The sequence below is a fragment of the Drosophila grimshawi genome, unplaced genomic scaffold, assembly GCF_018153295.1.
Source record: "Drosophila grimshawi isolate 15287-2541.00 unplaced genomic scaffold, ASM1815329v1 contig_1367, whole genome shotgun sequence".
In the NCBI taxonomy this organism is placed as follows: domain Eukaryota; kingdom Metazoa; phylum Arthropoda; class Insecta; order Diptera; family Drosophilidae; genus Drosophila; species Drosophila grimshawi.
Window position 1 is genome coordinate 7,548,129 of NW_025062889.1, and position 16,901 is coordinate 7,565,029.

Genomic DNA, 16,901 nt, shown 5'->3' on the forward strand with positions numbered 1-16,901 from the left:
GCTAACAAGCTTTTGGCATTTTGTTGTCGACTTTAACGATTTTCCTCTGCTTTTGCTTTAAAGGCATATAAACTTTAATGCTGCCCATAAAAAAGAGGCAAAAAAAAATCATCAATTGCACCTAAAGTTGCCTCCTAACACTCTCTGAGCCTCGTTCTCTCTCTCTCTCTCTCTCTGTCTCTCTCTCTCTCTCTCTCTGTCTATCTCTCGCTATTTTAGAATACATATTAACAGCTACTTTGAGACACTTCATTACGTTTCTGTTGCCCTGTCGATTTGAGTTATGTGATAAGCCACTCGCCCACAAGCACCTCCCACCACCCAAATCTGTTCCCCCTCCAGTTTCCACATTATTTTGACGTGGTCGCCACGCTGATTGAATGCAAGTGCCTCGCTGTCTGACAGCCTGGCTGACAGACAGACAGACAGACAGACAGACAGACAGACAGACAGAAAGACAGACAGACAGCAAGCCATCCAGATACTTTGGGGCTTTTAAGTGTGCTATATATACGTGTACATATACATATACATATTTATATATGCATTTGGGCACATTCTCTTGGAGTGGCACTTAAGCAGCTTCTGTAAGATGTGCTGCTCGACCGTTCCACGTCCAAGATGTCGCCGTCACCAGCCCCCTCCTCCCCTTTGGCTGTCATGTCTCCTGCCGTGTAGCGAATGTTAATGAGCTGTTAAAACTCAACGTCCATCGTGGACGCATCTCCAAATTAAAACTGCTACAAAGCAACAAAAACTAAAGTCTCTGAACTGTTAACTTGTTTGCTGCTACTATTTTTTTTCTCTCTTTTACCATTTACCATTTTGTAGTTTGTCACGGCTATAAATAGTTTCATTAGTCCGTCGGCGATTGGCTAACTAATAAGACTCCGGCGAGGGGGCAAGAGAAATGTGTGGGCCACTGATTGGACGTTTTTTTGAAAGAGGACGCTACTAAAATACCAACTAATGATTTTCATTTGGTAAGCTAATTAAAAGACAGTTGCCACTCATTAAAAATCAGATGTTGAAACACAACTATGGAAATAAGATGTTAGCTTAAGGAAATGAGACTAATTACACTAAAAATTGTATATAACAGAAGCACAAGTTGATATTAATTAAGCAAATATTGAGAGCATGGAAACAATGGTTAAGAACTCATAATAAATTGGCAAGAATATAATTTCAGTCTGAAATAAGAACCATGCAATCTAGATTTTTTTTTCTTTTCCGCCCTCAATCTCGTTGCCGTTGTCGAGTTTGCTGCAATATTTTTGCTTGTTGTAAAGCAATTAGCATTTAACTCTTAACGCTGTCAGCACCCACTAATAGAGGCCACTTAAAAGCCTCTTAGCCTGTGCTTCATTTAAGTAAATCACAGCAAATGAGCCGCGCATACTTCGAATAGGAAGCTGATTCCCTTCCACACCATAAGTATTTGCCACCAAGTTCTAAAGTTTCGCCCCCGCATTACGATTTTCTCAAGTGTCTCGCATGACAATAAGCCGGTCCTCAAGTTGAACTTTAGTCGTGTTTGTTGTTGAGTGTCTGTCCCCTTTCTCTCTATAAGAATGAAACCCAATATCCAGTTGATATTGTTGCGGAGTGCGCTTAAGCGGCTTCCGCATGTCAACCACTTGGAGCCCCGAGAGTAAGCAAATACTTTGGCGCCCAATGGTGAGGATCTCAAATTACCCACGGGGCCTGAATGCAATATTTTACTATGCTGTCGAGCTATGACTGTTAAATTAGTTGGCAATTGCCGAGATGAAAGTTCTTCGAGCCGGGTTAACTGGCTGGGGGACTCGATCCCCAAACACTTTGTCAGTTCTTCAAAAGTCTGTGGCGCTTTTCTGGCAATTACTTGTCTAAAATAATTGGCAATGCCGCAAAATTCAAAAAAAAAAGTAAAATAAGCAAAAACAAATAGAAACCGAAACAGAAACTGAGAACTGAGAACTGTAGAAAACACAGATGAGAGACAATCAAAAACTGTCTGCTGATTTTGATTCTGACTCTGACTCTGACAGTGACTTTGGATTGGACATTGACTGGGGCTGCTCGTTAGGGGCAGCGATTTCCGCTTCCGCTGAAAGTGTAACTGTGACTGTGACTGGCATTGCGAATAGAAAGTAAAACAAAAGCGTGAAAGGATTTAGCCAGCAATCACTGTTTCAATATTAATAGTTGGCTGGGTTACGCTTCTCATTTGACCACCTTTCGCCAGTTTTTGCCCTCCGTCTCAGCATTTTTGCTGCGTGGCTGCTTTTGGCTTTCATTTTATCTGGTCTCAGTGGTCTCAGCCCTTTTGTCCACCACAGACACTGGCTAGAGAATGGCAACAATATGCAGCAGCAACAAACAAAGCGCAAATCGAAAAAGCCACCTCCCAATGTCCCACGCCCATAAAGCTGATTTTTATTTGCCGTCTATTGATGTTATTGACTGACTGTGCCGGCTACAGCCGGCGGCTCCAGGATCAAGGATACAGAATCCAGCTGTGACCAGCACCAAAACGACGTCGTCTGCGGTACTCTTTCATACCATCCAAACCCTCCAAAACCAAAAAAAAAAAAAAAAAAAGGCCACATAAAAATAAGTAATATTCGCCAAAGCTTTCGTTTTTCGCCTTTCATCCCTTGTTCCTTTTTATGTTTGCATTTTAACTTTCATTTTCAATTTTCATGGCCCCTTTTTTTTTTTGCTGGATTTTTTCATTTGCGGCCAGCTGAAAATGATGTAGCATTTGGACTTACTTGGATTTTAAATGCTTTCATGAATCCATAAAATAAGTAAAAGCGTGTAAAATGCACCTGAGCAGCGTTTTAGAAATGCCAGACAATGCCCAGACAATTAGGGGTTGGGGATTGAGGGCTAAGCGATTGGAAAAATATAAATCTCTTGTTCTGTTTATCGTCGCTGGTAGCTTTTTAGAGGTTTTCAATGCGTTTTTATAGCGCTCATTGGCATGTGCGGTAAACCTCATTTCAAAGATTTGCTAAGCGAAATATTTAAAATGTGAAAACATTTATTTTTTTATTTGTAATTTTCCATATATAAATTCACTTATAATTACAATTTTCGGAAAATTAAAACATTATTTATTCATTATCATTATCAATTGGCCAGACTTGTGTTTAATAATATCATATTCAGTTAGTACGTGGAGTACACCTTGATTCAGAAACTGAAAGCGAATATTCCGCTTCTCAAATTGAATGTTAACTTCGGAAATTGTAATAAGCGGCAATTATTAATTAGAATAATGCTCATTAAAAACTTGCTGGGGCGCATAAATTTCAACATAATTTGATTGCTGACACTGGGAAAGGGAGGGAAACAGCGTGCAGGAGAATCGACGGTTTTAAATGAGATTGCCAGGCAGACAGCTCAGTCAGTCGAGTCAGTCGAGTCAGTAAGTCAGCCAACCAGTCAGTCAAGCTGCGTCAAGCCTCGCTGCTTATCGATTACATCTCGTCATGCGTCGAACGCCCACATAGACAGAAAGACACCCACGCCAGCGGTTCGCCAGAGGAGAGACACAGGAGGGGGCGGCAGGGTGTGTTTAGCTCTCTCTCTCTCTCTCTTGCTGAAGGCCACCACCATCGGCTTAGTGTTCTGGAGTGTGGCAAATAAATTGACATTTATCTGCGTGTAACAAGATCAAGCATACGCAACGTTGCCCCACTCAAGTCCATGGCTGTGCAGTCGAATACTTTCGCATTAAGCAGAGCTGAGCTGTGATTTTGTGGCCTACTCGTTGATACTATTGCCTTAATGATGCATGTACTTACTTGACTCTGCATACCAAAAAGGCGGGAGATTTTAATCGCAACACGGCGTATGAGTAATTTATATATATTTATTGCGTATAACCGCTTTTTGACCTCGGACACACGCGAACAAATTAAAACGGAAACCAAACTGCCACCAACTAGTTAAGTGCTGACACTAGAGTCAACGGGAGCCAGACGCTTGAACTGCAGATGGATTCCAAGTTGCATTGAGGTTGATGTGCGTCATGTTCTGCTTAGAAGAAACTACCGACAGCCACTACTTGACATTTGATTCGCCGATTAGTGAGTGTGTGAGTGTGTGTGTGTGTCTATATATGCCCCGCAACTTTGTGGCAGCGGCACTTGGATGAGCTCATTTGAATCGAAATTGCAAATTTAGTTTTTATAGAAAAGTTTGCAAAGAAAAACTTGAAGGAGGCATAAGATTAAACTGATGGGGAAGCCACAGCGAGGGATACACTAAACTTGTTGAGCTCTGAACTAGATCTGTAATACACAATAACTTCTATTGATGGTTCTGTGTTAAACAAGTGTTCATCATAAAAACATTTAATTGCCACAAATAAAATAAATTTAATATAAGTAGATAATAATTATCAACTTACGAATAATTAATTAAATAAGCGCAAAGTATGAAAAATTATGAACATACTTTATGCGAAAGCTGATCAATCATATACACACATTGTGCAACCCTGTGTCCATATGCGTGTTGCGTCGCGTCTTGTCGTTGGTTATCAGCCATCGTTTTGCACGTTGCACATGCAACATGTTAGCTGCCGACTAGTTGAGTTGTTGCCAGAGTTGACAGCGCTGAAAACTTTGCTGACAGGCCAAACTGAAAGTAAGTAGCTGCTGACAAAGTTATCAACCTGAGTCGCTTAACTATTTTATGCAACAACTGAGCTCGTATATCGGAAATCTGAGCACACAAATATAAACTACATATATGCCATATATGCATGGCAGTCTTGTTTAGCTGGCAATTGTAGTCGCATAAACAGTTTATGTAATGTTTGTATGTATTAGGTCAACATTAGTTACGCCACATGAGCTTAACTATATTAGCTTCTTGCATAACTAAATTATTTAACACAAACGAATAATTGATATCTACATTTACATCTAAATTCGATTAGCACTGCTAACCTAGTTTTAAAAAATGTTTTCTCTGTTTTTTTTTTTTGATTTTTTGCAGAGCTATTTCCAACGCAAATCAAGAGCAGCCAAGTCAACAAGCTAAGCAAAAAGGTGAGTAAAATATTGTGTTCCATTTGTTGTATAAGCCACAAAACTAGATAACGCAATTAGAATACGGAAATCACACATAAAACCAATTTGTAACTTGATGAGTAATAGCATCAGCTTGGCAAAATTTAAACCATTTTACATCAAATTTCCTGTCCCCGAAAACTGATAGAATTTTAATGCAATACGGAAATGCGCTCAACGAACCAAAGACCATTCGAAATACATTTGCAAAAAGTTCTCTCATTTCCGCAAAATGCAAAGAGCTCTCTCAGGTACAGAAAGAATGAAAGTACGAAAGAAAAGAATACTGGGAAAATGTGGAAACTCGCCATAGTCGTTTTTCTCATTTGTGTTGAACGTACTTTAATCTAATTAAAAGGTTGTCAACGAATGCTCTGAATGCAATATTAGCAACAAGTTAAGCTCTACGACTTTCTGAATCAGTGCCCTCATTTAAAACTCAATCCTCTAAATTGGCCAAGAGCAAGAAGCTGAGCTGCGTTTATTCTCCCAAAAGTGGTACTCTTGTCCTTTCGCATCTTTACATCTGACGGGTACCAAAAAAGCTGATAACACTTCTTTCATTGACAGGATTTACAGAAGTTGGTCTACTGTTTTCATGTTTTCTTGTGTATTTCTTATTTACAGCATTCTTGTTGTGTTTGTACACAAAAAAAAAAAATTAAATTTCAGTAATTTTGTGCTGCTTGGCAACTCTGGATCAGATTTGCGACTAAATATATTTAAATTGCATTTACGTGCTTTGGCTTCTCATTGCGTAAACTTGGCTCAAATCATGAATAAATAAATGTTATGCTTAAAGCATAATTCAATTACCAAGAGAGGGAATTCATGAAGTACGATCCCCCCATGACGTTATGTGTAAGTGTATGTGTGTGTGTGTGTGTGGGTGTGGCTGTGGGTGTGCCCGTATGTGCAGGCTCCCTATCAGAAGGTCTCTCCTTTGGCATCGTTGTCAGGCATTTTAAAAATAAAAAGCTGCCAAAAATGTAGGCATCCAGTGATTTTATCCAAGCTGGGGACACTTTACAGGCACTTCATTGATGTTCATTGATTTTGTGTGAGTTATTTTTATAAAGGTATTTATTTCTTATTTATTTTTTGTATATAAACTCGTATGCCTGGCATCTTCTTTGCGTCGATGGGCGAGTAATTTATTGATTTGCTTGTCCTTGGGTATTTATGGCTCGGAATCTGATGTGGAAAGTGTGTTACCAGGGACAGCAGCCTGCTGCTTTATTATTTGAGTTTGTACAGTGTAAATTGATAACTTTGGTTCAAGCTTAAGCAGAAAGAATATCAGTAAATTAATATATAATTCGATTTAACTCGCTGGTGTTCAGCTCAATTCCAAGAAAGTTCCAATTATGTTGAAGAATAAATGCTTAATCTGTTCCAGCTCCAATTAACTTATGTCTGCTATTATACTTATGTTGCCACTTTATTACTACATCGGAATTGTCGCTCCGAAGAATTGCCAAAAATGGTTCTCGACTGCACAGTGTCCACAGTCAATTGTCTGGGTAAAAGATCCATAAATCACTCAGTGGACGACTCAACAGGTTGCCATTGGAGAGTCAGCTCCAATAGTCTGCCCATTTTTCAAGTGCCTGCATTCAATTAACAGTTGAATTTATTTATGGGGAAAACTCCAGATCCACAGTCATCCCCCCACACACACAATACAAACACACGCACACATATATATATATACTAAGTATTTCACATTCAGTCGAAAATTCTTCGTATCAACTGCCAACTGCAATTAAAAGGCAATGAATTTTGCGCTTTTCTTCCATCTCTTTTTTCTCCTCTCTCTCTCTCTCTCTCTCTCTCTCTCATTCTTTCTCTCTCTCATTTTGGCTTTGACTTTGCTGCCCTGTCAATGTGTGGGCGTTTCGGGGCTGGGGGGCGTGGCCCTGGTGTCTGTTCGCGTATGGCATTCGCCTTAAAAGTAAAACACTTAACTTAAATTGTGTTCAACAGCTGGAAATAAACGGCAGATGAATAAGGAAAAAAAATGAACAAAAAACACTATCGCGCATTGCTTTAATTTTCGGCATCATTTTGCTGAGAGCCCTCCAATGGCCCCCTCCAAATATTTATTGTCTGCTCTTCAAAGTGATTATAATTTATCGATTCGAATGGCAACATCTGTCAGTGACTGTCTAAAAATAGTTTTGTGCATGTTTCATGTGCATTTTAAACAATTTATTTAAATTTTCAGGCAAAAAAGTGAATACCCATTCCAGTTGGCCACAGCATCCACCCTTTTCAACCTATGGAGAGCATTAGCCAAAGCTGCTGTCGCCCTTTTGGCAACACATTTCACATTTTTCATTATTTCCACATTTTATGACAAAGTGGAATTTGAAAATGTCTTCGTTTTGTTTTTGTTTCTGCCGTCGACATATACAAGAACAGCTGTCGCTGCCACGCCCCCAGACACCACCCACCTGCCAAGTTGGCCCACTGCAGCAGCTTGCTAATAAAATTATTAACGTGTAAATTCTTGCGACTTATTTAGCTGCCAATTAATAAATTTTATTTTTAGAAGTGAGTCGTTTTTTTTTTTTTTGTATTTATTTTCTTTTGTTATTTCACGGCATTCTTATGGATTTTGTTGGTAATTCCCAGACCACCCATTCCACCCCCAATCCGCTTCTGAATGTGTGTCTGGCATATTAATGAGCATTTGTTACACTTCTCGTCGAGAAATTTATGTGTCCAGGTTAAATTCTTGGGATTTCTGTGCCGCTTTATTTCGTTTGTTCATTTGTAAAATTAATTTATGTTCTTGTCTGGGAAAAATTCTTACAAAATATTTGGTGACATTGCCAAACATTGAATGCGTTTAGGCGGGAGGTCTTTGTATATGTTCAACCCTTTGATTTTGAAAAGTTTTAGATTCTATGTCGCAATTGGAAATTGCTCAAGAGCTCTATATAATATATAAAATATTAATTAAATTTTGACTTTCTGCTATCTGTATGAATTTGTGTATTCCACCTTAACAGTTTACTCGATTTTTAGAACGTTAAAGTAACTCATTGCTTAACCTAAAAGTATTTTGGTGATTTAGTACCCGCAACTAACTGTTGCACATGTCTTTGCCACTGCTTTATCGTTTCCTCTTTAACTATTTTCAACTGCTCGTTCTATATAACTCACTGCCTTGCTCCATATTTGCATGCCGGACACGTTAGCAGTGGAAAACTTCAATTTCCCAAAAATCCGCTGGGGTGGTCATAAATATTGCAAGTAGAGACTCTTTCGAAACCCAGCCGGTCAGACACGCCCCCACATTAAACTTTGACCCATTTTTGTTCATTTTTTTTCTAGGTCTCATTTGCATAGCAGTCTGCGCTATAAAACCCTTTCGAAATAAATTAAAACCCAAATCTAACTAAATATTTAACTGGCATACATACATGTGTGTGGCAGCGTAACACAAGACACTCAAGTCCCTCAGCCCTCAACCACAAGTTCCCAGGGATGCAGGTCTCGACTATATCAGTCGTAACACATAGAGCAGAAACTAACAAAGAGCACTCTAATTGTTATATGTTTATCCGCACAGCAAACATGGCGAACACTGAACTATGAGCACGCCGCGTGACCTGCCCCAACCCTTAACCACCAGCGCCCCAATCCAAAACTCTAAGCTCAAGTCTCGAGTCCTGACGCCATTGTGTCCCAGTCCCTGGCTCGTCGTTGGGTTTAGCAAATTTTTAATGCTCGCCACTAGCTTCAAAATGTATTTCACTTCATTTTTTATGTTTGCGCGCCCCACGGGAGCCAACGCAAAAAAAAAAATGCACAGTCCCCTAACTTCAACCCCTAACCCGCTCGCAACCCTTGCAACTTGGAAATGGATTGCCGTGGCGTCCAAGAAAAAAAGGTTTGCGTGCCAAATTATTGTGCCAGTGGCCCAAAGTTTTTTTTCACTGACTGACTTCTGGTTTTTTTCTTTTGCTGTTGGCAGCAGCCAAAACACAAAGTGCGTTGTACTCTACTGTTTTTAAGGCTGGCAGCAAAAATCGATATTTCTCACTAGGCGTATGAGCAATATGACAAGGTTATGGGCACCTCTTTTGGCTACAGTTATTTGTATTATTTAGATTTATGTCATGCAGTTAAAGCAATTGCAAATTGGAATGAAAGTTAACAACATAATGAATACTTAGATGGTTAAGTTATTTGTGGTTAAAGTTTACAGAAATCTTAAGTTGAAGATTTCCAAAATAATTTGCAATTATTTTAGCTGAACTCTCAACTGCAAAATAAATCAGTTTTTAGCAGTCTATCAATGCTATTAGTAGAGATACTTAAGTATTAAATCGAGAAAAAAACGTGCAGCTTAAAAAGCCCCCTGGGAAAGTGGCAAACTCTGCGCACATGTGCCAAAGTCCAAGAACAAAATTATATTTAATTTTTTATGTGAACTGTTTTCATCTTTCTTTTTTTTTTTTTTTTTGCATCACTTGATCTGCTACACAGAAAATACAAAAATAAATATAAAAAAAGCGTAGCGCAAAATGCAGCAGCGCCTTTTCAAATGGCTTAATAAGCAGCCACGAGCCACAACAACCACAATAACAACAATAGCAACAACCAAACGAGGAATATCTCTAGCTGTCTCGGAGTTGCAGACGCCGTGGCAGACGCGACAGATGCAGACAGACACCATATAGTAGCATGTAGCATGCAGCAGGCAGCGGGCAACGAGTGAAGCAGACGCCATGCGGCATAATAAAAACCCAAAAACGCTATAAAATAGACACACACAAAAACGCGAACTAGGTATTTAAAAATATATATCGTTCTCTCGGATCTGGCCGGAGTATGAGGGGTGGCCAAGTGGCCGGGGCCTGAAATAATGCGACAATTGCATTAAGTGCACAATGGATGGATGACCGACTAGCAGAGCAAGAGGGGCGGCTAAGAGCACGGAGGGTACACTGGCGACTGCCTGGCAAATGAAATATTTTATCTTGATATGCAGCTTGCAGTTTTTGGTCGTCCAAACTCACTTCATTTTGCTCCTTTTATTATTATTTTTTGTTGTTGTTTGAAATGGGAAAAATGCTCAACTGGTTTTTATTGTGCCAGTTTATGCTCGAATAAAGTTTTAGACTTTTTCACATATGTAAAGGGGATCTAACGACAAAAAAAAAAATGCTGGTCGCTAAAAGATAACATGACAACTTAAGTGAGAATTTGGCCATAGATTGAAAACTATAACTTAAATACGCTCCATATTAAGGCAACAACAAGTTATAGTATTGTTGGCAAAGATAAACATCCTTGCCAGATATTTGACAAATGTGCAGTAAAATAATCTAATAAAGATAATCTAACATTTTGTCAAACAGTCGAACAAGTAACATGGATTCCCACATATATCTGATATATCAGTCCGATTATAACTAAGCTTAGAACAAATGCAGGCTTCAAGACATAAAACGCGAAAGTTTTTTAGACAACAATTTGACATTCGTAATCAAGATCTAAAGTTATCAACAGTTAAAGTAATTTTACTATATTTGATTACTTTATTTTTAGTAATTCGAAGAAAAACTAGATTTGAAATCTAAATCAGAAGCACAAATTGATAAAAGCATTCGACTCTGTGTGGAATACAAGAACATGCATCACCCGAGCAACTCTGTGCAACGCAATCTTGCATTTAGCGCTGACAGATAAACTACTTCTACCCCCTTCAGCAATATACACCCATGGGCTGACCAGTTGAAACGATCTAAGCAAAAACATTGTGAGTGTACCCCAGTCTGTGGATGTGGATGTGTCTGTTTCTGTGTTGTGTCGTTGCTTGCCAACAATTGCATTAATTATGCGTGCGGCAACATTTTGTGGCAAAGGCTTTTGTCAAATTGCCACAGTGGAGGCACTTGAAAGTTTTGCCAGACACTCAATTATGTGGTCTACGCCAAATGGAGGCGGACAAACAGGGAGGCATGGATGAGGAACTGCTGCTGCTGCTGCTGCTGGTGGTGGTGCCTGGTGACAGCGACGACACCAACAATTCATCTTCGACGGCATCTTCGGCTGAGAAATCTCAGTGGAAGAGCCTGTGTGTGTAAGAGGGATATACATATATATATATATATATATATATAATTTGTGCGTGCCGCACTTCAATACCAAGTTTTGGGGAGAATCGAAATCGGGGCAAGAAATCTGCTGCATTGTCTGGTCTCCATGTCGACGACGACGACGACGAGAACGTTGCCGTTGCCGTTGCCGTTGTCGTTTTCTGTTTGCCTATCCAATAACTGGGAACTGTGACCTGAGAGCTGAGAACTGTGAGGCAGGCGAGCCAAATGCTAATCTTGATAAAAATAAACGCACTCGGGCACGTTGAGGTGGAAAAGTTGGCGCGTCTCACGTTTTTCGTCGCATTTTCAATTTGCTTGGCATTTGCCTGGCCATTGTCAGCATCAGCTCCCCCATTGCCGTCCCGATTGCCCCTTTCCATCGGTGAGACCCTTGCTAAGTGAATATTAATATTGACTTTTTGCCTGTTTGCCTGTTTGCTAGCTCATAGTTTGCAAAGTTTTTCACCTTTGATTGCTTCGCTTCCTCGCTTTTCCGACAGTCTGAACCTGAACATCAATCTGAACCCTGACCTCGCCCGCTTACCATTTGTGGCCCTAAAGTCAACGCGTTGTCTTTGCCCCTCTGTTCCGCCTCCCCTTCTCTCACCCCATCCCCACCCCCACAACATGAACACTCATTTCCAGATTTTGCCTGCTTTTAATTTATGTGCAAAAGTTTTATGCGTGGCGAGAGAATCCTGAAATGGTAGATGTTGCGGCGGCTGCAGCTTCTGCTATGGATTTTTACCAAGTGGAGGCGCTTTCCTATTATCAGCATTTGATGCCAGTTTCCCTCTCGGCATTTGCTATTATTTTCCATTTTTATGGCATTTACCTTGAGCGAAATGTTCCCAGCTTTCCACTTATACACACACCTAGATCCTCTAAGTGTATTCGCACTTCAGACAGTCCGACAGTCAGACAGACAGTTTCAGTTTCAGTTACTCTCAGAGTCACGCTCGTATTAAAATAAAGTGTGGAAAAATAGGCAAACAATGTCAATATAATTAAATGGAGCTTATAAAAACTGGAACGAAAACAAGCTTGCGATGCGAGTAAAGTGTAATGTGAAGTTACAACATTGTTGATTGGATTTCTTTCGGTTAAGGTGTGCAGTCATAAAGTTAATGGATGAAGTACACACCTGGGTTGGGAACAATGTGGCAAATTCAAAAATGTTTTCAATAAATTCAGCTTACTTGGCGCATGGCGAAAGAGGCGTTCTGTGCTCTGGAATAAGTGAATGTGCTGAATCAATCAATTGAGTAATCCTGCTCAAAAAACAAAGCTCCACTAGGATATGGGAAGGATGCAACTTTACAAATCTGTTTTCCCATATACTCACACGATAATGAATCAATTTACTTAAGCATTCAAATAATACATAACTTACACATTTTGCAACTGTATTATTAAGATTCATTTTGTCATCTCTACTCAATTATGGCATAAGAACTTAAGAACATAAGAACTCTTTCATACACAGCACACATTCTCTCCCTCTCTCTCTCTCTCTCTCTCGCTCGCTCACTCTCTTACTCTATCTCACTCTCTCTCTCTGGTCGCGCACATGTTCAGTTTGCGTACACATTTAAGCTCTTTATAAGCCTATTAAGATGCAACTTCGACGACGTTGCCCCCACTAAAACTGCCATTGAGTGAAAAGTGGGCGCCAAAAGTGCAACAGCAGCAACAACATCAATAACATGAACAACAACAAACATTTCCCAACTTGTTGGCCTTTGACAGCGCCACCAATTCGGATGGGTCAGGACACTTTTTAACCACCCCAACCCACCCACATTCAACCCAATTCTTCGCCGCTGCTGCTGCAGCAACCGCAAGCGACGTCGTGCTATCAAAATATTTGCAACAATGAAATCATATTTGTGTGCCTTGGCCGTGCCACGCCACCACTTAGAGTAGAGTCGAGAGAACCTACATACACATTGAGCGCATACTTGATGGAGAGCATAAAAAGCATATAGGGGACATAAGTGGGGGTGTTTGTGGGGAGCACAGGACTGAGACTCGAGTATAGTCAAGTGAGGCTGGCGTGCGAAAGTTTATTAAAAACTTTGTGTGCCTTTTCCTATATTTTTTTTCGCAAACAAGTAAGCACACACACACACTCACCGTACACACACACACACACACACACACACACTAACAAACACAAGCGTATACAAAGTTACAAAAGCAACAGGAGCAAAAACACCAACAAAACCAACAACAACAATGGCCATGTGAAACTTAATAATTCACACGGGAGTGAATTTTTCACAATTTTCACTTTTTTTTTTTTTGGTGTATTGCTGCTGCCAAAGCGAAAACCAGGAAGCAAGGGTTGGGGTTGGGGTTTGACAAGCGAGCTGAGTGCGCGAGCAAGGGATAGAGTTGGGGGTACGATTGGTTGGTTAGTTAACTCGGCTTGTTTTTTTACTCTCACCAATTTTATTGAAGCGTATAATATGATCCAAGACCAGGCGACCAAAACTGTAAAGGCGGCCGAAAAACATAAGAGGAAGAGAGAGACAGATAGAACAAAAGCAACAGAGAGAGAGAGAGAGAGTGTGTGCGTGTGTGTGCAGTTTGTAGATTTGTGGGTGGAGAGCTTTCAACTTTTGTTGACAGTACGAAACCTCAAAGTTTGCGCTATTCTTTTATTATTTGTTTTACAGCTAGTTAAGAGCATTGTTCAAATTGCCGGCGTGTGCACTAGGGAAAGAGCTTAAGAGGTTAGCGGATAGAGGGTGTGGAGCTGGTTGTGTGGTGATTGCGGAAGGTCTTCTCATTGTTTGCGCTTGCCATATGCAAATCGCAGGATAAGAGACTGTCAGACAGACGGACAGACAGACAGACGAGCCTGAAAACGTACGGATTTTCCAAACAGTTAAAGTGGCTCAAGATTTGCTTGTAATTTGTTAATTACTTAATTGAGTGTTGGCCAAAGGGCACATATTTAACTTAAGTCGTATGCAAGCTCAACGGGGTTGACAGTGGCTTAGTTTGGATGTGTGTATATATATATATAGATATAAGGATGTGTGTGCAAATATCACAGTCTCACAGTTTCACAGGGTTGGGTAAGATTTTGCAATGCTATAACTTTGTGAAAACACAACCAATTTGTTAAAACAAGTGCGATTTAATTAAGTGTTGTGCTCTAAATAAATACTTCATTTCAATTTTAGTACACCAAATTAATAGATATTGAAATATAAGCTGCGCCTAAAAGCACGCACTAGAAATTGAGAGGAACGAAAGCGTTTTCGAATGGCGAGCCTACAAGTATGCTACACTTTTTGAGAAGTTAATTATAAACACGCTATGGATTCAGTAAAAACTATTCAAACACTTTTGTACACATTTTGTGAACACTGAAAAAAAAATTATAATAATTCCCAAATTAAATTAAAGGAATTTAATGCTACAGATACTTGGTAATCAGATTGTATCAAGTATTTAAAACAGACAGTCCATTTTTTTTAGTTGTGGAATTTATACAGAAAAGGAAAACTTTTACGACTGTTGGCAGTTTATTTAACACGCTTCGTTTTTTAGAGACACGCCGCAAGATTTATGCGCATAAGTTGCTCGCTAATATTTCATAAAAGTCGAGACCAAACTGGAAACTCAGTGCAAAAGTCAAAACTCGTTGGCCGATGAAAAGTGCTGACAACTCGCATTGAAAGTTGCTGACTTTCCAGACGGCTCGGACGGTGAGTTAAATAGGGAAATGAAAACTCTATTGAGTTGTGCTGAGGCCGTGCTGCAGTTTATGGTTTTAGATGCAAAGAGCCAACTAAAACCGACGCTTGTCGGCAATTTCTCCGTCCGAAAAGTTTTGCATAATGCACTGTAATAGTAGCTCCTATTGCGGATCATGAGCAGCAGTTAAATATTTAAAGAACATTTACAATGCATATTCATAAAGTCAGCCTAGCCTTATTTTAAATCAAATGTGAGAGCTCGGGTAGCCTATAAGTATCTATAAGTATCACTTAATATGTCATAGTTTAAGTAATCTTCTAACTAAAAATCACATTATTTGCTTTCTTTTGTTTTTAGAACTGTGTAAGCAATGACATCCAGCAACTGGTGATATTGCCACCATCACCACAAGCACCTCAAATCAACCGCAAATAACTAAACAGCTCTAACAGCAACATCAATAAGGATAGCACGCAGCCTGCAAGGCTCACTAAGGCTCCAACAAAATGGCAAGCGACACACACAACAACTATAGCAAGAACAGCAACAATAACAACAAGAACAGCAACACAAACAACTTACACACAAAGTGGCGACAGGATGGCAAACCTCATCCTCTGGCACCCTCGCCATTAGATATGTACTGGCTGCTGTTGAATGTACTCCTGCTGCTGCTGCTGTTAGTGCTGCCTGGTGGCATAGACGCGTTCTGCCCCTCAAAGTGTCAATGTTTGGGCGGTGATGCGAACAGTCGTGCCCTGTGCATCGATGCGGCACTGGAGGATGTGCCCATCCAGCTGAATCCGGAGACAAAGTACATTAATCTGACACTGAATCGCATACGCAATCTGGAGTTCACGCTGCCTTTCTACATGAAACTGGAAGTGCTCGATCTCTCGCAAAACATCATCGAGACGCTCGGATCCAAGAACTTCGAGTATCAGACGGAGCTGCGCACTCTAAATTTGAGCAGGAATCTGGTGAGTGCGTTGCACAAGCACGCTTTCAAGGGACTCACAAATCTGCTGCTGCTCGACTTGAGCTACAATCGCATTGAGACAGTGCATCCAACGGCACTCGGAGATCTGGCTGCCCTCGTCGAGCTGGACTTGACCAACAACAATATTGTGAGTCTCGAGGATAACTGTTTCAAGGGCATGCCATCGCTGGAGGTGCTCGTGTTTCGCAACAATCGCCTGCTAGATGTGCCCGCCACAAATCTGTGGCATTTACATGCCCTGAAGAGTCTAGACATGTCCGATAATCTTGTTGAGTTCGTGCGCAACGATAGCTTTGAGGGCCTAAAGGAGCTTCTGGCATTGAGTGTGCGTGGCAACGTGATGAGCGAACTGGATGCGGGCGCCTTTGAAGGACTCATCTCGCTGAAACATTTGGATCTATCGGATAACAATTTGACGGTGAGTGAGTCTGTCGACCATAAAACACCACATGTCGTATACTTGTTAGATATAATAATTTAGCATGAAACTCCGACTAGAAGCAGACACAACAGTTAAAATATTGCGGCATCCTTTTAGGCTCTGCCACACACACACACACACACACAGCCACATATACACACGGGAAGTTGCACACACACACACGCACACCCATAAATCAGACACTTTGCTGTGTTGCTTGCGTCGTAGTACTAAATCCTGTGACCAACACTTTGCAAAGCGGATTGCAGCTGCCCTTGTCCTGTCCGGTCCTATCCTGTGTTGTCCTGGACGACAGCTTAAGTTCGTCCTTCCTGTGCTGCCGTTTGCATACACAGAATTAATAACCATAACTTGTTGTTGTTGCCACCCTGCGAGTGTGCTTAGAACTCCACACACTCCCATACACACACACACACACACACATACGAGCACACACACACACACACATACGAGCACACATGAAGACACACATACTCGTATATAAAGTGCGTCCTTTTGGCCATGTCCTTTGCTATTTATGCATGCAAACATGTCCGTACCGTGCTGATTTCTGT

The 16,901-nt window shown here is 40.6% G+C and overlaps 1 protein-coding gene across 1 annotated transcript in view; it reads left to right on the plus strand.

Annotated features, from left to right (window-relative positions):
- Nucleotides 1–16,901, plus strand: part of LOC6560183 — a 96,509-nt gene that overhangs the window by 63,362 nt on the left and 16,246 nt on the right. The window contains exons 2-3 of the mRNA XM_032734297.1: nucleotides 4,999–5,051; nucleotides 15,263–16,323. Of these exons, the coding sequence (XP_032590188.1) occupies nucleotides 15,412–16,323 (912 nt within the window). The 5' untranslated portion in view covers nucleotides 4,999–5,051; nucleotides 15,263–15,411. The remainder of the gene's footprint in view (nucleotides 1–4,998; nucleotides 5,052–15,262; nucleotides 16,324–16,901) is intronic.